This window comes from Pogona vitticeps, chromosome 5, assembly GCF_051106095.1.
Source record: "Pogona vitticeps strain Pit_001003342236 chromosome 5, PviZW2.1, whole genome shotgun sequence".
Classification (NCBI taxonomy): Eukaryota; Metazoa; Chordata; class Lepidosauria; order Squamata; family Agamidae; genus Pogona; species Pogona vitticeps.
Window position 1 is genome coordinate 194,526,738 of NC_135787.1, and position 22,151 is coordinate 194,548,888.

At 51.4% G+C, this 22,151-nt stretch overlaps 2 protein-coding genes across 2 annotated transcripts in view; one reads left to right on the top strand and one right to left on the bottom strand.

The window, feature by feature from the left end:
- Window positions 1–10,079, bottom strand: part of AHCYL2 (adenosylhomocysteinase like 2) — a 96,722-nt gene extending 86,643 nt beyond the window's left edge. Inside the window, exon 1 of the mRNA XM_073002436.2 lies at window positions 9,557–10,079. Coding sequence (XP_072858537.2) covers window positions 9,557–9,979 — 423 coding nt within the window. The 5' untranslated portion in view covers window positions 9,980–10,079. The remainder of the gene's footprint in view (window positions 1–9,556) is intronic.
- A 5,907-nt stretch (window positions 10,080–15,986) lies between these two features.
- LOC110089399 (interferon-induced protein with tetratricopeptide repeats 5-like) lies at window positions 15,987–19,274 on the top strand. The gene is made up of 2 exons (XM_020812444.3): window positions 15,987–16,259; window positions 17,580–19,274. Exons 1-2 carry the CDS (start codon window positions 16,255–16,257, stop codon window positions 18,913–18,915), a joined length of 1,341 nt encoding a protein of 446 aa, XP_020668103.3. The 5' UTR covers window positions 15,987–16,254; the 3' UTR covers window positions 18,916–19,274.
- Window positions 19,275–22,151: the final 2,877 nt, after the last annotated feature.

A 22,151-nucleotide genomic window follows, 5' to 3' on the forward strand; every position in this document is an offset into this window, starting at 1 on the left:
TGAAGTCTGTGACGCATACAGTACGAGCAAACATGCATACAATCAGTCTTGTGATAGAAGAGTTCTCTCCCGGGGGGGGGGGGAGGAATCAGAACCAGAAAATTTTCCAATGCTTGAAAAAAATATCAGATTCAGCAGGTTTGTTTGGTTCATTTTTACTCCCCAACACACATCCCACCATCTTTTGGGGGGAAACATCAGAAGTCGTCTTCTTGAGTTATGCAGACGTCTGCACGCTTTCCGCAGATCTCATCTAAGTTGGTTTTGATCAGATTTGTTTATTTTTTTTTCTCTGCACCCAATTGTCAGAAATGCAGAGAGGCATGGACAAGGGCCCACTGTACTTCCATTTGTGTTCCTACAGCTAATCTTCTAATAAGCCCAGGAAGAAAGACACATCAGCTGCTAGACAGAACAGACTCTCAACCGCATTATCTTTTCTCCCTGGAAAGGTTTCAAACTATTAAATGTGCTGGAAAACTACAATACCCTGTTTTCATTGCACTGGACAGCTTAATGTTCCTGCTGTTTACAGAGCTGGCTACCAGAGGAAACAGGATACTAGGTTAAAAGCATCAATAAACCTAGACTTAAAAACAGGAGTACTTTACTCATATAGGAAAATGGCAAAATCTTGACAGAAGGTCTTAGGTACAGAGACAACCAATTTAATTCAAGAAGGCACATCTATCCATAAAACAACTAAGCATGGGCCCCAGAAGTTTTTATCCCCTTTAAAGCACAGTTTTTCAGCAAAAAAGAGCATATAATAGAATCACAGAATCATAAAATAATAAAGTTGGAAGGTGCCTATAAGGCTATCGCGTCCAACCCACGGCTCAATGCAGGAATACAAATCAATTCATATCTATGTTCATTTCTTTGAACAGTCTATAAAATCTTGAATAACTCGGCCCTATTTCTTTATTATTTACAAGTACTGTATTACAATCTGTTCAGACTGGAAAAATTCAAAGCTACGTACAACAACACAAAAATGTATAGAATACACGAACAAGCAATGCAACACACACAGCGGATAGTATAAAACAGGCAGATTCATTTAAAACATTTATGAAATAGGAATGAGGTTCAAGCCTGCAGGAGAAGTCCTATATACAGGTAGAAGGAGCTATGAGACAAAAAAAATGCAGATACCTCCTGAATTTGTCAAATAGATTTGTTTATGAATTTATAAACTAATAAGGATGTGTTACTGGGGACAGAGACCAAGATCTTCCGCACTCTAGTATTTCCGATCACCATGTCCGGTTGTGAAAGCTGGACAGTTCAGAAAGCTAATTGGGGGGGGGGGGGGGACCTGACCTGTTTGAAATATGGGGCTGGAGGAGAACCTGCACATACCCTGGACTGCCAGAAATGACAAACAAGTGGGTCCTTCTTTGATCTGTCTGGATCACTGACATTGCAATTCCAGGGGATGCCAGAGCTGAAGATAAAGAATTGGGAAAATTAACACAACATAGAGACCTAGCCATCGAAACATCTCGCTTGTGAATGAAACACACTTCAGGGTTTTGGAAACAATATCAAGAAATTTCCCACAGTATTGTAAGCAGTTGTAGATCTCAGAAATCACACCATCACAGCTTTTTAAAAAGGGCAATACTGTATTAGGAACAGTATATATACTCCGCCGATATTTAACAGATATTTAGGGTTTTTGATTAACAATTGTATCTGTTATATAATAGCAGTCAATGTTTTTATAATTTGGATTGACTGTGCCTGGTATCTTTGAATGAATGAATGAATGAATGAATGAATGAATGAATGAATGAATGAATGAATGAATGAATGAATGAATGAATGACAAAACCATAAACCTGGGCTGGTCGCAAAGAGCCAGGCACAGCAATTCCTTCAGCCGTGGTGTAATGTGCTCCTGGTAGGTTGCCCCACTCAGAAGCCTGCAGTAATCCTGTCTCCCTCTGCCAAGGTATTTCAAAACACTGGACAAAAAGAAGTCACAGAATTCTGTACATATTAAATAAAACCATTGCTGAAACATAAATTTTAAGTTAACCTAAATGACTTAATCTGTGGTGTTAATTGAATTCCTTCTCTCATGCTTTCTGACATTCCATTAAGAAAGGAAGACCACATGTCCACAGAGCTTTATGCTAGAACGCTTTTACTACTGTATTAAGTAGTAAAAATGGAACACTATACAATCAGTTATCCGCAGTTTTTCAAATCCGGTCCTATTAACTCCTCACAAGACAGGCGCAGTGTCTGTTGCAAAGGCCATAAGCAAGGGAGAAGAAGTAGCACATTCAACAGGTTCTGAAAATTAGGTTAATAAGAGGGCAAAGAGCAAGCCTTGTTTTTATTTGTGCATGAAAAAAGGTTGTCTCTAATTGATAAGTACCTGGGACTGTCAGCATTCTTCCAGCCCGCGCAACGGAAGACATGCACACTAAAACAGTTTATTTGGAGTTCACAACCTTTCTGACGGTATGTATATTAAGGATGGATCCGTTCCCAATCCTTTGCTCATTTTGAATATCTTTATATTCCCATTACTGGCATTCAGAAGAAAAGCTGTTTCTTTTCAAAGCACTTGCAATGATGTTCAAATGCATCAGAGATGCCTCCTGAAAATCAACTGGATATTCCAGCAGGCTGTTCCTTAGGGACTGGCTGTCTGAAAAGGGATTTGAACCGATCGTTGTGTCCTGTTAAATGTGTTTTTAGTATTGATTTTAATTGCCGTTTTTAATATAATACTTATTTCTTTTTAAAATATTTCTATCCTTAGTGTTTTTAGCTTTTAAATTTTGTCTTTTGAGTGATGTAAGCCGCTTTGGGGCCTTTTAAGGAAAAGGGGAGGGTAAAAACATTTCTAATAAATAAATATCTTTAAAAGACTGCCTGGGGCTTGCTGTTACTTGATGAGTGAAGAGTCCTTTCATAATATCTAGTCAGGTTTCTGTTGCTGAACCACACAACTGAAAGGGCAGGTGGGGTTTCAGTCTGAGAAGGTAGATAAATTAACATGATACCGATTTGTCGTACAGATTAGAATGAAAATGTGCAGAAAGCAAACATACAATGAAAAGAAATCCCAAACTGAAAGGACTTCTGGGAGGTCCTTCATAGAATCATAGAATAATGAGGTTGGAAGGGGCCTGTAAGGCCATCTAGTCCAACCCTCTGGCTCAAGGCAGGGATCCCAAATCAAAGCAGGTCTGACAGATGTCCAATTTTCCCTTGAATGTTTCCAGTGTCGGAAAGCCCACCAACTCCCCATGAGGTCACTGGTTCCATTGTCGTACTGCTCTAACAGTTAAGCCAGTTTTCCTGTTATTCAGCCAAAACCCAGCTTCCTGTATCTTGAGCCCCTTATTACATATCCTGCACTCTGGGATGATCAAGAACAGATCGTGTCCCCCACCCCCCTCTGGATGACTACCTTCCAAGGATTTGAAAAGTGTCATCCTTGTTTCCTTCCTCTGAACTGGTTCCAATTTGTCGGTGTCCTTCTTGAAGTGTGGTGTCCAGAACTCGACACAGGACTCAAGATGAGGCCCAACCAGTGCCAAATAAGAGGGGGACTAGTACCCTGCAGAATTTGGAGACTCTACTTGTGTTAATGCAGTCTAAAATTGCATTAGCCTTTTTTGTAGCCACCTCACACCATTGGCTCATATTCAGCTTGTGATTTATGACAATTCCAAGATTCTTCTTACTTGCAATATTGCTGAGTCAGGTATTCTCCATCTTGTAATTGTGTGTTTGATGTTTTTCCCCCCTAGGTGCAGGACTCTGCACTTAACCCCGTTAAATTTCATTCTGTTGTAGACTTCGGTCTAAGTGGACAGGGTATAAATTGAATGAATGAATGAATGAATGAATGAATGAATGAATAGTTTTCCACCCAGTGCTCCAGCCTATCCAGATCATTATGTTGTTTCTGTCTTTCAGGGTTTTAGCTCTTCCACACAATTTTGTGTCACCCGCCAATTTCCCTGCAACATGTGCCTCCGCACTCCAACTCAGAGCAGTGTTTGCTTCTTCCAAACTACACATTTGCGATTCTTTTGCAACCCGCCTACTTGCAAAGGAACTTGGTAAGTTCTTAATTTTACCTCCCTCGAAAGTCTTTGTTAGATGACAGATTAAAATGCAACAGGAACACCTTTTAAATGACTTCACAGAAGGAAGCGTCACCATTCCTAAGAGCTGTTCCACCATGGAATGAGCTGCCTCAGAGACAGACAACTTTCCTACAACTGCGGTTTTAAATAACCCCAGCTGGAGGACTGCCTGTCAGGGATGGTCTAGCTGGGGTTGCCCCGTATCAGCAGAGGATTAGACAGGACATCCCCAGGTCACCTTTTCCAGCTCTACGCTTCTATGATTAACGGGGCACTCTCCGTTACATGATGCATCCATACTGATGTCCTTCTTTGCCTCTACATCTTAGCAGTTTAATAGCACATTTCCAGGCATCATTAATACATTGGCAGTATTCCAGCTCTGAGAAAGCTTTGGGCTATTATATCATTAGAGCACTTCTAGTGTTGTAACTTATTTTAACTGTACAGTATATTAGAAAGAATTAAATTTGATTTTTCAGACTTTACCTGTGCTGGCCATTAAGGGAGAATCAAAGGCTTGAGTTTTGTGAGAGAGATCATACGTATGTTTTAATAATACAGTAATACTTCCAAAGACTACCTTTTCTCATGTCATATTCATAACATTTAATAAACCTCATTAGTTTGGGAGTGGGCATTTTGCGATTTTTTAATCACGGCAGCACAAACACAGAGACACAACCTGGAAGCCAAGGCACACTCTGGCAAGCAGCTTTGAGTCTGGACGTTCGCAGTTATCTGTCCCCGGATGATAGCCACCAATATTCCCGTGTATTTATGCCTTATGCTGAGAGCCAATTCTTGGGGCACAGCTCATGCAGAGAAACAAAAGACAACTTCCTCCAGAGGAGGATAATTCTTCTGATTGCCTTAATTATCCAACCACAAATGATACAGAAGAGGAACAAAAAAAAACATTTCAATCATTTAATTTACTGCAGGAGATTCAGCCTTCTCACAGAGAACTCTGTTTAAAAAGAAGCAAGCACCAACATTTTATAAAAAGTGACGAAGTTTATTATATAGCCAGATAGAAACACAGTCAGTAGCACAACGTTACTAACTGTTCCAGGCTGCATTAAACAGAAAAAGTTTCCTGTTCAAACCAGCAGCTCAGATGACACAATAAGGCCTGAGGTACTAGCAACTAATTTCAAGTACTGCAAATCTATATGCAATCAAATCTTAACAAGTTTTCTTTCCGGGACCTTCAACGGCAATCAAGTCCCTTGATCAGCCAGCCAAACTTCAGCAAGACGGGTTCAGCGTATTGAATTAAAATATTAGTCTGCATCCCTTAGTAACCCAAGGCCCTACAATAGGTCTTTAAAAGGTGACATCACAATTACTAACTTCTAAGGCCAAAGAAACATTTTTTTCCTGACTTATCTGGAAGCAATTCAGTTAAAAAGAAGAAGAAAGAGCAAAAGCACCAATAAAGCACCACAATTCATTTAAGCTGCGTTCGTTCTAAGTATCTCCCTAGGACTTCCAAATGGACAGCTTATAGTCAAGCGCTTACCCACATCCTGGGCATAGTTTTCAGGGAGAACACCTGTGAACTTGTTGCAACAACTCAGAGGCTTGTGGCGGCTTGAAAACTAACATTAAATTTGGCATAAGTTTTCCTGGACTGCAGCCAAGGCATCTCCGATAGCCTGCGGTCCATAACATGTCTTGGTCTTTACAGGGCTGCGCAATGCTCAAGTGATGCTAGATGGATCTGATATCAAGGTGACCTTTGCCACCAAAGTCTAATTTGTAACCCAAATACCAGATTATTTCATCATTATTTACAAAACAAGAAATATATATTCAGATTAATATGCAATTAACTGCAGGCAGATTAATATGCAATTAACTGCAGGCTACATGTTTACATGTTTCTATTTTGGCAAACTCCCTTCCACTTCCATGTCCCGACAGATATATTTGAAATAAAGAGCACCAAAGGGGGCTACACTCAAATGCTGTAATGCAAAATGCTCCTTCCAGCCACCCTCATTTTCCTCTAAATTATGCCATCCTATTCTCCCTTCCTTTGGAACTTTTCACATTTTTTTTTCACTCAGGAGTCCTTTTGGCCAATGGGTTTCTTCAGGACTCACAGGCCTGTCTTAAGAGAAGTGTGCTTTTTTTTTTAGGGGGGGGTTAACTTCCGTGTTTTCCCTTCTCTGAATAATCGTACCTCTTGAATCAGACCACATGTCTGTACCTCCCTCTCCTGTGTGAGACCGGTGTCTGTCTGCCATGTAAGGGTGGCTCCTTATACTGCAACGTGTAGAGAGAATCATGCTTCCGACAAGGACACATGTTCTGTAGGGGGTGCAGCATAACATGTGCCTCTAAAAGCCTTAAGTGACGGCCCCACAGGAGATCTGATATCCAATTGCTAAATCTCTCCCCACGCCCGCCCGCCCACCCACCCGATTTCCGGATGACTTCATACAGCTTGTTCTTTCTTGCTCCTGCAAGGAGTAATTAATATCCGGGCTGCTCTGCCCCCTTTGCCCCCCTCCAAGGAGCAAGCAGCCCGGCAACTCTCAAAAAAGGCTGTACTCTCCTGATATAAACCGGACAATTTTTATCTCTTCATTAAGTCCTGCTTTTATTTGTCCACCAAAAGACTCTCCCAGCCCTTAAGGTTTAAAAGATTTATTCAGACACTTGTTTACAAACCAGTCCTTACAATTATGTACTGTAATTGTGCAAGCATCATGTAAATAAAGCACGGCTTCCATAAAAAACAAAATCTATAGAAAACCAGGTAGGGAAAACACAGCCTTTCCGGAGGGCAGTTGATTTAAAAAGACAGGTCGATTAAAAATAAAGCAATAAAACGACGTGTCCACCCAACCCAGGAACACCCCCTAACCAGAACTCCTTAACAAGAGCCTTGCCCTGATCCAGGACAGGGCATTCTCAAAGCCGGTTTCATCCTGCACTCGGTGGTGACCATGTGGGGAGAGGCGTCTGGGAATCTCAGGGTGGGCCCATCCCACACCCAGCTAGAGAACACCTTCACCCTCCGTGGCGGGCACCAGCCGAGTCCTTCCACTCCTTGAGTGTGTCAGAAAGGACCAGCTTAGATCGCAGCCCCTTCGTTGTGCTTGCTAGAGAAGGAGCCCATCAAGGGCTTTGGCCTCTACAGTACTTTTGCCTCCCCTGTAAGCTGTGACCCAGACCCGCCATCTGGGTACGCTCTTGGCTATTCATGCGGGGAAGCTGGGAACATTCTGGGGGTGTCAATTTGCAATTTCGTACATTGCTTCTGTTACCTTGTCCAAGAAAGAAAGGGCTGGTTTTGCAAATCCAGCAGAAGCAACACAAGCAACCTTTCTTAGCCCTAAAATGAGCCACCACACTGAAATCTGGGGGGGGGGGGAGAGGCAAGAAGGAAGAGTACCCTGTGTTTGGCAACCCTCGCCCTCCACAGCCACTGCAGAACTCTATCTGACTCCACGACCATTTACTGGCTGGCAAAACATATCGTTGTCATGGGAAACGGCATTACACATCCATTTGGATTAAATGAAAAATACGCCACTAACAACAGCCAAGTTTTCGGTTTCACCAGACTCCTCTTCAGTTAAATGTCAAAACACACACGCACAAATAACAAGCCAACCCAACCCTAGCGTACTCTTTCACACCAGCAGCATCTCTTTCCAGCCTCATTTTTTTCCCTTATTCTAAATTCTAGCTGAGGAAGAATTCTGTGAAACACAAAAGCTACCGGTCATTTCTTTATTTTATCTGTACTAACTCGCTCAAATAAAGGCTGCTGCTGATTGAATACTTCTATTAGGAATCTGCATCACTGCCTGCATTTTGGAGAACCTTAGGGAATAAATAAAAGTTTAAATTTAAAATAAGTCTGGAGGAAAGGGGAGAAAAACTGACCCATCACCTTTGAATCTCAAGGAAATAAGAAGCAACATAAAAAAGGGAAGGAGTGTGTACTAGTCATAATTGGAAAATAAGCTGCTCTGACTTCTTTCTACAAGCACAAGGCCATGAAAATGCAAGGAAGAGACAGATGAGCGGCACAAATTCTGACCAGAGTCTGTGCCTTTCACGGACTCTGAGAACACTGGACAGGAAGGCTGCACCTAGGAATCAGCAGGATTGCACCTTTCCAGCAGATTTCACCCAACCTAGCCACGTGTTGGGCTTAAAGGACCTGCCCAGATGACACAAAATGGCCAGGATAAGCAAAGGAGGATGGGGGTTCTGGACCCACACCTCCCGGAAGGCATGCCATCCCTTCAAAAGGTATGAGGGGATGATGGTGGTGGAGAGTAACTCTTTCCCATGAGGGTTATCAGGGCCTCAACACGTACTCAGAACATGCCTGCTAAAAGAAAAGATGTCATTTCTCTAGAGAGGGAGAAAATCAAAGCCAGGCTCCGTCAAGCACAGAGGACTCTCTGCTCCAAGACGAACTCGGCAAGAGGGGAAGGAGAAAAACAGGGGTTTTAACATGAACCCTCCTGAGTAAACTAGGAGGCCCAAACCCAGGGAAACAGGCACGTGTGTGCACGCGCACACACTCATACACACACCTTGAATCTCCCTGTTATATGACAGCTCCCCACCCACCACGTGCAACTCAAAAGACAGGGGCCTTTCAGGCTAAGAACTGGCTTGACTCCCATGGGATGGGGAAAGTGCTGCGGCCTTCACTGTCCCCCCCCGGGATTACACTTGTGTAAATCAGGACCTTCCCCCCCCCCCGTCTGGTCCACTTATGAAAAAGGAGAAGTGGGGAGGGGAGGGAGAGAGGGAAGGGTCTTTAATTAAAAGGGTCTTTAATAATAACCCCGTCCCCTGTTTCCTTGGGATTTCTGGCTGGGAAAAGGAGAATTTGGGGGGGAAGAGAATCTGCATGGTGGGAAGCACCCCCAAAGAAAAATGGGGAAGCACCCCACGGGAGAGGGGGAGGCAGTGGATCCTTTGGGAGATCTCCATGTGCAAAGGATCCGACCCCTGGGAGAAAAGCTGGGGGGGGAGAGAGAGCAAAGAGGGGCTCGAAGGGGTCGAGCGTCCCCCCTCCCTCCAAGGCGAAAGGAGGAAACGCTGGGCACGCTTTGGCTTTTTGGGGGGGGGAGCTGTGGACTACAAGGCCCAGCATCCTCCAGTCAGTCAGCCGAAGACAACACTCGGAAGAACTGGGGTCGGGGCGGTGCGGTTTGTGTGTTGTGGGTCGTGTCTGTGTGTGTTTGGACTACCACAGCCATGATCCCCGGCTAGAGGCAAGAGGGAGGGGGATTCTGGGCGTTGTCGTCCGAAAAGGGCAAGCGGTCTTTCTGAGGGGGAGAAAGGGTTTCTTTTTTTGTGTGTATGTGTGTGTGAGGGGGGGGAGGGTGTTGGGGGAAGGCTCCCCTCACTCACACACACACACACACACACACACCCACCCCACCCCTCACCTTCTTGACGGTGCGCGGCGCCTCCGTGACGGTCCCGTCGGGGCTGACCAAGGCCTCGCCGCCGGCCTGGCCGGGGTCGCCTCCGTGGCCGGACAACCGGGAGGAGGAGGAGGAGGAGGAGGGCGGCGGCTGAGGGGCCTGAGGGGCGGCGGCGGCGGCGGAGGACGAAGAGGCGGAAGGCGGCGGCTCGCTGCTGCGCTTCAGGGCCGAGGCCTGAGGGGCTCTCGCCGGGGCCGGGGCCGGGGCCCCTCCGTCGCCGGGGGACGGGAGCGCCGGGGAAGAAGAAGCGGCAGAGGCGGCGGCGGTGGCGGCAGAGGCGGAGGGGGTGGTCGTGGAAGGGCAAGGCCCCCCCGGCCCGGCCCCGCCGCCCAGCTCCTTCAGCTCCACGGCCGGCGGCGGAGGGGCCGCCACGCGCACCGACATCCTCGCCGATCCCTCCACGCCGGAGCCCCGCCGCGCGACCGACCGACCGACCGACCGCCTGCCCGTCCAAGACCCGCACAAGCAGCAGAAGCAGCACCGCCGCCGCCGCCGCCGCCAACAAGGCCCCGCCCCCTCCGCCGCGCACGCCCCGCCCACCGCCGCCGGAGGAGGAGAGAGGAGGAGAGAGAGAGGGGGCTGCTGGGAAAGCGAGTCCGTCGCCCCACAGGCCGAGGACCCAGGACTACCCCTCCCGGCAGGCCACGCGAGCCCTCGGGGCGACCTCGCAGGGCGAGATGGGAGTCGTAGTTCCTCTCTTCCCCCGCTCCCCTTCGGGTCGTCGCCCGCCGGAGGTCGAAGGAGGCGAAGGCGGTCCTCGGGCGGGAAGGGGGAGGGGCTTCCGTCGCGCAGCCGCGTCGCGCGGTGTCCCCGACACAGGATGCGCGCCCCCTCCCGGCCGCCGGGTGAAGTCGGGACAGGCCGAGCCGGGAGGCTGGACCACGTGACCTTCTTTCCCCCACGCTGGCTTGGATTGGCTTTCCTGGATTCCCAGCCCACATCCTTATTGTTATTGTGCAATTAATAATAATAATAATAATAATAATAATAATAATGATGATGATGATGATGATGATGATGATGATGATGATGATGTGGTTCTGGTTCTGGTTCTGGTTCTGGTTCTGGTTGTTCTTATAGGATAAAAGGTGTATAAGGTATAATACCAATCAATGGTTTTATCATTTTGATTGTGTTTGGTGTTTATAATAATAATACAGTAGCAACAACAACAACAACACAATGACTGTCTCTACCTTTAAGATCTCAGCCCGGTCACTTAGTGCGACCCTTGTGAACTCAGTGGGGCTTAATTCCCAACCCCAGCTGGAAGGCCACCTCCGTCCATCCCTGGTGTAGAAAAAGACCAGAGTTTCGGGAAGTTACTGTACTTTCCGGACGACGGCTGGCTAAATCCTCAAGCCAGTGTCGCCGCTGGCCGTGTTGACGGGAGGATCCTGGGTGCTCCCATTACTGTTCTTAAAGAACGTTGTATTCTCATCATATTGTAATAATCATATTGTAATCATCATATTGTAATATCATATTGTATTCTCAAAGGCTTTCACAGCCAGGATCTGATGGTTGTTGTGGGTTTTTCGGGCTCTTTGGCCGTGTTTGAACACGGCCAAAGAGCCCAATAAAACCCACAACAACCATAAGTAATCATATTAATAGTGATATTTAAATGGCAATTGTTGTAATAAAATATAGTTACTATTTTTCATGCAATCATCTTACTTTTTTTAATGCAACAAGGTATCATGTGCATTTCTCCAGTTGGTGGGCTTTTTAATGATTTGTGAGCCGCCTGGAGGGGGGGTCCTTCCATGGGAGAAACATGACATCCCAATGAAATAAATTAAATTAAAGGAGACAAAAGGAAATGGCAGGGATGTGGAGGGAGCTTCCCCCGTACAGAATTCCAAAAAGAGGCAAAACCAGCCGACCCCCAGCTCAGGTTCATCCTTCCTGCATGCTTTCGACATCCAGGAGGCAGCAGGGTTCCCACCCATACTTTAGGATGGTGTGTTTTGGGGAGTGAGAGACAGGACCTCTCACCCCCCAGGAACTAACATTCCTCCCATTTTTATGGAAAACACTCCCTTTCAAATGGGAGCATTCTTCACCTTGTCATGGAAAACAAGGTGAGAGGGGCTAGCTAGCCCTTAGGACAGGTCCCACCCACACCTAAGGCTGGCCAAAGACAGCTTGAGAGAAGGAGGTGTCCCATATTTCTCAGATATACAGCAAAAAATGGCCTTGGGGGCAGAGGAGTTTGGGGAGAAGGAGGGGGGGAGATCAAAGACAGCAGGGGCGGAGAGAAACCCTTGCTTATGTTTTATTTTTTCTCAAGGGATCCCTTCTGCCTTGGCCCACCTTTAGATCCCTTTTATGGGTCTGTGCCTGCTCTGTCCTCACTTCTCACCTATGGCAACCCAGATCTGGTTTTCAAAGCACGCGAGCCGTTCGAGGCGTCGTTGACGACTAACGCCACCCCAAGGGGTTCCCTGGCTAAGCGGGGATTTGAATCCAGCTCACCGGAATCCTAGGCTGACATGCGGTTCGCTGCCCCACACGGGCTTCTCCGCGGTCTCCTAGGGTTACAGGCCTCTCTCCCACTTAAGACAGAAAATGCAGCTTATTGTGGGGAGAAGAAACACTTTGGCAATAAAACAGAACCTCCATGTCCAGGAGCACTGTACCTCAGAGGCGAGGTCGTGATGGAGAGAGGCAAATGTCAGGGCAGGAGCCTCTCAGCAGAGGACTTTCGGGCATCCCGCAGCAGCGGAAGGGCCCCCACGAAGCAGAGGGACTAATCTGAGCAGAGAAAGCCTCGCTTCGGAGCTGGGTGCGAAAAGCCTTCAAGGACGGGTCTCCTGTCTAAGCAGGATCGGCGTATCCCATCCAGGGAAGACCAGCATCCATCCAAGGCTTGAGCAGCTTCCAGCTGCTTCTGGCCCCCTTCCGGGCCCTCCCAGGAAAGATGGGGAGAGAGCTGCCCGCTGGTCCTACGCCAGGAAAAGACCGGCACAAAGGGCAGAAATGGCCCGGATCCCTTACGGACTCCCCACGCAGCCTTCGCCAGAGGGCCATTTTCAGCAGAGAACCTTGTGAGAGTTCCCTCGTGGCTAAAATAAAGACATAAATGGAATTGAATAAATAAACAAACAAACTATCCCGAACAAACACAAGCCCCCTCCAGCAGGAATTTACTCCGTCCGGGCCTCACCCTCTGATATAAATGATACTGAACTCTGTCCTCTTGGCCGGCAGGAGCAAAACTGGCGTTTTTTCATTCCCGGAAGGACCTTCAGACATGTATTTATCTCTCGTCTCCAGGGGAATCGACAATTTAGACTGTCGGGTGGTCTCCAAGTCTGGAATGCCCCCATATGCCTTTAGCCACAAAGAGGGAGGGCTAGAGCACGTGCAGAGTGCAGAGGCCATGTGGTAGAGGGGCTTGAGGGAGACCTGGTTTGCCCCCTCCTTCTGTCCTTCTGGCAAACCTTCAGAAATTAAGCACCTCTATAATATATATTATAATATTTTACCCTGAAGTGCTGCCTCTCTTTTGAAATGGACACCAGTATTCCTGTTTTTAATCAAACATTGCAAAAATGTTTCAGTTTTAATTTTAACAATCTTATACAGTGTTTCCCCTAAAATAAAACAGGGTCTTACATTAATGTTTGCTCCAAAATACGCATTAGGGCTTATTTTTTAGGGGATGTTTTATTTTTGTCATCTACAACCATCTACATTTATTCAAATACAGTACAGTAATGTCATCTTCTGTCATTGCTGCACAAGGGTGGAGGGAGGGGTTTCGCGAATAAACAAGCGACCGAATAAGGATTTCCTCTGGCTTGTTTAATCCCGTAAGTCGAGGGTCCACCGTATATCAAAGTTCCTTCACAGTTCACCAGAACACTGGAGTTGTTATTTGCTGGATTGCCTTCCCGAAGGGTGGGCCGGTGGCTTCTACTCAGGAGGAGAACCCAAATTCACTGCCTCTGATGTCTCTGTGACATCTTTGGTGTCTCCCCCCCTTCCCCCTCAGAAGAGGCTGAACCACCTGCTGCTTTGTCTGGATTTTCGGGCAGGAAAGACCTAGCCAAAGATTTATTCATGGGAAATGGAGCAGGTTGTGTGTGCATGCGCGCGAGGGGATGCAAAGCGCTATATGGAGGGATTTATTCCCAAGAGTCGTCCACTCCAAACCAGGTGGCGGAAAATCTAGGATTTTGAGACGGCAAAAGGCTGTGCCTCTTGTAGGTTTCTGGGAAAAGTCATCCAGAAAGCGTCATCTCGTCAGGAGAGTTCCCTTGGTTTGTTACCTAGCGGCTTCACCTGTATGACAAGCGTGTCGTAGTGCCAGACACCATGAGAGCTGTTGAATTCCTAATAAAACTTCCTTTTGCTACGCAGTAGAAGTACAGAGATCCACAGTGGAGAAGAGCTTCAAGTCCCCCGGATCGTCCACCCCTTTCTAATTAACCGGCACTGAAGTCTCACTGATTCACTCTGAGTCATTTGTAGGAGAAAGAATTAAAAAAACATTTATTTACTTATAGTTGCTTGAAATTACAGACTTCTGTAGGCTGCTTTCTTTACTGCACACACACACTCAGTAACCAAACAACCAGTTCAACAGCAAACAAACATCTGACACCAACAGACTAAGGAGGGAAAAAAAGAAAGCTCAGCAGAAAGGTGGGGCTGTCTTTGAATTCAAAGTCTGGGAGGAACAATTGGTTAGTACTGGATGCACAGACATTCATCCCCGGCCAGGAAAGTCCCTTCCAGTCAAATAAACTACTGTACAGGGAGTATGTGAGGTGGTAAATAAATCTCCAAACACAGCTACCTTCAAATATTTGCAGGGTTGCCATGTGGAAGACAGATAATGTTGGTTTTCTGTAACTCCAGAGAGTAGAACCTGAAGAAATGGATTCAAATACAACAAAACATTGTTGTTGTTTAGTCGTTAAGTCATGTCCGACTCTTCCTGACCCCATGGACCAGAGCACGCCAGGCCCTCCTGTCTTCCACTGCCTCCTGGAGTTGTGTCAAATTCATGTTTGGTCGCTTCAATGACCCTGTCCAACCATCTCATCCGCTGTCGTCCCCTTCTCCTCTTGCCCTCACACTTTCCTAACATCAGGGGCTTTTCCAGGGAGTCTTCTCTTCTCATGAGATGGCAAAAATATTTGAGCCTCAGCTTCAGGATCTGTCCTTCCAATGAGCACTCAGGGTTGATTTCCTTCAGAATGGATAGGTTTGTTCTCCTTGCAGTCCAGGGGACTCTCAAGAGCCTCCTCCAGCACCACAATTCAAAAGCATCAATTCTTCAGCGGTCTGCTTTCTTTATGGTCCAGCTCTCACTTCCATACATCACTACAGGAAAAACCATAGCTTTGACTATTCAGACCTTTGTCGGCAAAGTTAGGTCTCTGCTTTTTAAGATGCTATCTAGGTTTGTCATCACTCTCCTCCCAAGAAGCAGGCGTGTTTTAATTTCGGGGCTGCTGTCACCATCTGCAGTGATCAGAGACCAAGAAAGTAAAATCTGTCACTGCCTCCATATCTTCCACTTCTATTTGCCAGGAGGTGATGGGACCAGTGGCCATGATCTTAGCTTGTTTTATGTTGAGCTTCAGACCATTTTTGCACTCTCCTCTTTCACCCTCATTATGAGGTTCTTTAATTCCTCCTCACTTAAAGCTGGCCTTTCCATCAAGCCAGAGAGCAGAAGTAACTCCTTACGATGAACGCCATCAGTGGCACTGAACAAGGGAAGAAGCCGTTACAGTTACTTTTAAGTGCAGCAAATAACAAGTTCCACTGTGGAACTACTTTCCGATCTCCACTTTTCCAGGGCCTGTTACCGCATTTTTATCTCGCGTTCTCCCGTGGTCTCTCAAGACAAGGGAAGCGCGCATTTTTTATTTTTTATCTGTTCTGTTTTTGAAAATATTTGTGCAGGCCAGCCTCGGATCCGGCCCAAAGGAGAAGCGACAACGGGGCAATAACGCGTTACGCCACAAACCGCTCGCGCAGCGGGAGCGGCGGAAGGGAAGCGAGCCACCCGGTAGCGAGTAACGCGCCGCGTTTCTTTTAAAACGCCGCCACCGTTCCAAGCGCTGAGGCCCCGCCCTCAGGCAGTCGCAGGGGCGGAGGGGGCGGCCGTCCTCCTGGTGGGGAGGGGGGGCGATCCACCCTCCCCAGGGGATGCCGGGCGGCGTCCCCTCCGCGGGCCTTCTGCCTTGGAATTGGAGGCGGGGGGGACCCCCGGGAAAGCCCTTGCCTTGGACCTCAGGCGGCCCAACGCCCGGGGTCGGCCCTCCTGTAGACCCGACCGCCTTGGACGTCCCCGGACCGAGCCGGCGGAGGGCGGAAAACTGCCTTTTTGGGGGGGGGTCTCAGCCCCCAAAGTCTTCTAGCAGTTTCCAAACTCTGGCGCTCGGCAAGCGGCCAGCGGGTCTCTCTCTCCTCCGAGTTTCCGAGTTTCGCTTTCCGTTTCCCGAGGCTCCCTCTCCAGAAACGAAACCGGCGCCGCGGCCCCCGCCCGTCCCGCCGCGGGGAAGGAATCATCATCCTCTCCCGGAGCTCTTGCTGCTGCTGCTGCTGCCCCAAAAGAGCATCTCTCCTCCGGAGCGCATCCCCGCCATCCCCGGGGCAAGGAGGCGCACCGAGAAGGAGGGAAGCGGAGCAAAATGAGGTGAGCCGGAGTCACTCCGGTTTCGGAGGATTTCTGTCTACGGTCCTGTCTTTTTTTTGGGGGGGGGAGGGAGAGAACCGGGAGGAGGGCAAGAAGCAGCCCTCTACGATGCCAAGCCCGGAGGAGGGGGTCTGCAGGTGGAAGACAGGTGAGTATTAAAGACCCTGGCTGCTTCTCGAGCCCGGAGGGGGGGGCTGCCACTCTCCGGGACATCCAGGGTCTCAAAGTGGCTTCTTGAGTGCAAAAGCAGATCCCCCTTGGAAGGGGAGGGAGGATGGACAGTGGGGCAGGCAGGCAGGGAGGGCGCACCGGCCCTGGACCGTGGCGTCGGAAGAGGTCCCCGGGAGGCCATCCAGCCCTGCCCCGTGGAGGGCAGAGATGCCCTCTGCTCAGTGCCGGGATCCGAAACGTCAGAGCCCTGGCAGAGAAATGCATCGGCACCTGCTGGGATCCAGTGGATCATTGCATATGGGGTAGAGCGAGGAGGGGGAAAGTCTGGCAGAGGTGTGTGCAATGTTAGTGATCAGAATCCACTTCCGCAGACCGGCGTGCTCAGAGGAGGGCCGAGCGGATAAATAAAGGCGCCAACCCCCAAGAGTCTTGCCGCCAAGGAGAGGCCTGACATGACCTGGGTCTCTAGGACGACAGCTGGTTCAGTCCATGCCGTGTCCCAGGAAAATGGCCCCGCAGAGTATTGCAGAGTTTGGCATTCCTGGTTAAATTCTCTTTTTATCTTGTTATGCAGTAGAAATAGAGAGGAGCATAGCTACAAGTTCTCCAGATAGTCCACCCCTTTCTCATTAACTGGCACTTAAAGTCTCAATAATGCTGAGACATTTGTAGGAGAAAGGAAGGGGGAGAATCTCTGCTTGAAATTACAGTCTTGGGTAATACTGCTTTCTTTACTGCACACATGCTTAGCCACCAACTGAACGGATCAACAACAGAGAAGCAGCTACTGTACCACGAATCCAGGAGAGAGAGAGAGAAAGAGAGAGAGAGAGAAAACACTCAGCAAAGAGGGAGGGGCTCTCCTTGAGTTTCAGAAGTTGAAAGGAAGGATTGATTAGTTCTGGATAGACAGACCATCCACCCCCCGCAGCCCCCCAGCCCCGAAAACAGCACGCAAGGTTGCTGATCACGCTCTTAAGAGGGATCTGCTGGGAGAAAGGCTCTGGCTTGCCTGCCTCCTCGGAGAGCCCTCTCCCCGGGTGGGCGTTGAAGGCACTGGCTGAGGTGCGTCTGATCCACCTGCGACTTGGCCGCCTCCCGAGGAGGCCCCTTCCTCTCTTAGCAGGCTTTCTCTCCCTTCCCTCACAGCCGACCCCTCTGGGAGAAGCTCCAGAGCCTCCAGTGCCATTTCACCTGGGACTTCGAGATCAAGGATAAGGTGGAAGTAATGCACATCCTGACGACGCTGGCTCTGCGCATCAAGCACACCGGGTACCGTAACCGGGGCGTCTACCTCGCCATGCGGGCATACCTGCAACACCTGGAAGGGCAGGACAAGGAGGCTCTGGGGACCCTCCGAGACGCAGAAGAGGCCCTGAAGGAAGAGCACCCCTCCGACTTCTCCCGCCAGGTCCTGGTGACTTACGGGAACTACGCCTGGGTTTATTACCACTTGAGCAATTACGAGATGGTGGAGCGCTACCTGGGCCGGATCCGTGAGATCTGCCAGTCCCTGGCCAGCCCGCAGCCTTACTCGGCCGCGATCCCCGAAGTGGAGGCCCAGAAAGGCTGGTCCCTCTTGGCCGGGGGCTTCCGGAACGGAGAAGAGGCCAGAAAATGTTTCCAGAGGGCTCTGGAAGGCGCAGAGGCCGACGAAGAATTCCGGGCCGGCCTGGCCACCTCCGTTTATGCCTGCTGGACTCATTCGTGGAGAGAAGACCTTCGGGAAGAGGCCCAAAGCTTGCTGGAGCAGGTCCTCGTTTCCCAGCCCCAGAATGCGGATGTGGAAGTGTATTTGGCTACGGCACTTGAACAGACAGACCCAGAGAGAGCGAAACATCTGGTGGACAACGTGGTCCGGCACAGCTCCAACCCGGAGGTCCTGCGGCTGGCCGCCAAGTTTTCCCAGCGTCAGCCCCTCTCTTGGTCCATTTCCATCCTGAAGCAGGCCGTCGCCCTGGATCCCGGCTACGACCTCCCTCACTACGACCTCGGCGTGTGCTATCTGCGGGTGCTGGAGAGGATGCGGCCGGAAAACCGAGGAGAGGTCGCGGCCCAGGCGGCAGAGAGCTTCAAACGGTCTCTGGAAGCATGCCCCGAATCCGTGTATTCCAGGCTGAAGTTGGCCAGAGCGTACGGAGAAAAGTCCCCGGCTTACGAGGAAGAGATTTATCTGAACCTGATGGAGAAGCTGCCCACGGTCAGCAAGCGTTGCCAGCAGGCCATCTACCTGCACTGGGGAGATTTCCTTCATCAGCAGAAGGGGCGGGAGCAGGAGGCGCTGAAGGCGTACATGGCGGGCTTGAGGGTCCCTGGGGACCATCCCTTGGAGCAGAAGCAGCTGGTCGGACGCCTGAAGGACCTGGCCAGGAGTTTCCAGAGGAACGCGGAGAGAGACCGAGCCGAGGAAGTCTACCGCTTCCTTGAGGCCAGGAGGTGTCTGGAGCCGAGGGAGGAGAGGTGGGCGAAGGGCCCCAGAAGATGAAGGGGGCCCACCACCACGCCGGGACCTCTGAGGGGACACAAGAGGGGGGGCAGTTTGGTTAGCCCTCCCCTCCGAGTTGGAGACACTTCCCTGCTCCAAGAAAGAAAGAAAGAAAGAAAGAAAGAAAGAAAGAAAGAAAGAAAGAAAGAAAGAAAGAAAGAAATGCTCTCCGAGTTCTTCTCCGGCTTCCTCCCTCTCTCGTTCACCCGCACGCTTTGCACGGCAAGGGCGCCGTCCTCTCGCTTCCAAACTCCTCCCTCCCGTTAATCGTGCAGAAGTTGTGGCTTAGGAAAAACGGCTCAGTTATCCTTCAGTTCTCTCTCTGTTTCTGAAAATAAAGCGTTGTGCCTTTGCCCTGGTCCTTGCGTGGATGCTGTTGCTGTTAAAAGTATTTTTACTCCACCTTCCTCCTTGAAAGGATCCAGAGCAGCTTCTATCATTAAAAGACCGTGTAGAGATACTAACTACAGGGAGGGTACAGACACTGGAAAGGATCAAGCAGTTACTATACAGAAAACATAAGCAACACCAAAACACATTCAAAGCAGCGAGATGCAACCATCTTTTTTTTAAAAAAACAACCCACTCAGGCAACCAGAGGGAAGGCTTGCCGGGAGAGAAAGGTCTTCTTTGCCTGCTTGCGGAAGGAGAGCCAAGAGGGGGGCGGGTCTGGCCTCCAGTGGGAGGGAGTTCCAGAGTCTAAAGGAGCAGCCACCGAGAAGGCCCTTTCCCGGGTCCCCATCAGATGCACCTGCGAAGGTGGAGGGACCGAGAGAAAAGCCGCCTCTGACTGATGATCTGAACGGACACCCGAGGAGGAGGCTCATCATCAGGGGAGGCTCCGTCTTTGAGGCCGTCTAGGTAGGGCTTTAGAGGTCAAAACCATCACTTTGAATTGTGCCTGGAAACGGATCGGCATCCAGTGGAGCTGCTGTAATTTTGGGAAGGGGGGGTCGTGTGATCCCCTGTGTTCCCCCCCCCCGTGAGCCCTCTGGCTGCCCCGTTTTGAACCCGCGGAGGTTTCCTGACCCTTCTTCCCCCCCCCGGCAGCCCCCCCCGGGTGATGATGGAGGGAGAGGGACCCAGCGGGGATCCAGGGCCAGACCAGGACTGGGCCCGACGGACGGAGGGACAGACGGAGGCGTCGAGGCGGCGGCTGCTCGGAGAGGGAGCGGCTCCGGCTGGAGGAGAGCCTCCGGAAAGGGGGAACCCGAGGAGCGCCGGCCCTTCTCCCGAAACACCTGCCTTGAGAGGCGAGGGGGGGGGATGATGAGCAGCCGTAGCCTGGCTTGAGGAGGGGGGGGAGAGCCCGGGCACCCCAGCCCTAAGGGGAGACTCTCCCCCCCCCCCCCGGATTCTGCCCTGGAACCTCTCCCTCTGTGCTTGTGCACGCACACACACGCGCGCAGACCCCCAGCAGCCTCGCCCTCTCCAGGGCCCACCCAAAGGAGCTCCTCGGGGGACGTGGGGGGGGGTCCTCCCGCTGCAGAGAAACCGAAGGACCCCCAGGACTCCGCCGGGCTCGGCCCCAGCCTCTGGAGGACCCCCCCCCCCTGAGAAGCGCTTTCCTCGGGGGGGGTTGTGCTCCGGGCGGTCCGGTCCCCCCACCCCGCACCCCACCCGCGGGGGGCGACCCCACGGAGGAGCCCTGGGTCCCGAAGGCCCCCTCCTCACTCCCCGGGCTCCCCGGCGGCGGCGGCGGCGGCGTCAGCTCCAGCCCGGGGCTTCCTCGAGGGCGTCGGTCCGTCTCGCCTTGGGGGGGTCCCCCCTCCTCTCCTCCGCCCCCCCCCCCCGACGTCTTCACCCGTCGTCCGACGGCACCGGTTTTTCAAAAAAAACCCCGCCCCTCCCCGCCCCCTCGTGATGGAGGAGGGGAGGGGTCTTCCCCTGCCGGCCCGCCCCCTCGGGGGGACCCAGAGTTCTCCCCCCCCGCGCGCGTGCCGTGGCGCCTCGACGGGCAGGTGGACCCCCGGGGGGAGGGCCCCCGCTTCCTTCCTCCCCGGGACCCCCGACGCCCCACCGGCCCAAGGAAGGAGGCCGAGCTGGACCGGCACGACGACGAGGGTGCCTCTGAGCCCGCGCAGAGGGCAGGGTTGGGTTTGTTTTTTGGGGGGGTGCGGGGTGTGTGTTCCCCCACTCGCACACACGACACGGCTCTTTTGCCACCGAGATTAGCCCAAGCTTTCTGGCCTGCGGGCAGGCGGCCGTCCAACCGGTGGAGTTGGAAGGGCAGCGCCGGAGCTGCCCAGCCAGGGAGACCCCCGGGGTTGCGGGGGGGGGAAGGAAAAGGCCAGACCTCCGGCTCTCCTGGGCCGCCGCGGGTCCCTTCCCCCCCCCCGGGAGGCCCCTGCCCAGTCCCCCTCCCCCTCTCCCGCTTCGGCCGGCCGCCTCCCCGCAGGGGGGGGGAGGAGGAGGATGCTTCTGGCTCCTTCAAAGGGGCCGGAGAGGAGAAGAGGCCCGGAGAGGCGGGAAGGGTTAGGGTCTGGCCGGGGACCGAAGCTCCTGGAAGCCCCGACCGGCCTCGCTTTCGGACTACACCTCCCAGCATCCCCGGCCAGGCGGGCTGCCAATTCTGGGAACGGGTTCTTTCTTTCTTTCTTTCTTTCTTTCTTTCTTTCTTTCTTTCTTTCTTTGCCCCCCCCCCCGCAACTGAAGACCCCTTGACCTCCTTCCTTCCCGGGCGCGGGGGCGCGTCGGCTCTTCCCCGGGTGCACGAGAGGCAGGCGGTTGTCTGAGCACCTTCCCGCGCCCCCCCCCCCGTCTTGATGCTTGGTGGGTTGGGTTCGGTTTGGCCCCGCCCGGGGTTTGATAAAAAGCCATCCTCCCCCCCCTCCTCTGAGAACTGCCGAGCCGGGAGGGACCTTCGGGATCAACCGGTCCAGCTCCTTCCTCTCAAGGAGGCCCCGCGGGGGAATCGAACTCGGACCTCAACCACGGAGCTGTCCAGCGGATCGTCATCCTCACCACCCCCATCACCCTCGGGGGATTACAGAGCACGAGGGGAACCTGCGGATCGTGGAGTTTGGCCCCTGCACCGTAGGGGGGGGGGGAAATCCCACGCCCGCCCGGGGGGGCCTTTGCAGCCAGAGACCGAAACCCCCGAGTTACCCAGTTTGGAGGGGGTGGGGTGGGGTGGGGGGCGGCGGGCCTCTTGGTGCGGTTCTGCTCAGGATCTGTTGAATTTCTGCCTGATCTTAGGTATAAAGGAACCGTTGGCAGGGGGGGGGTCAGGGAGC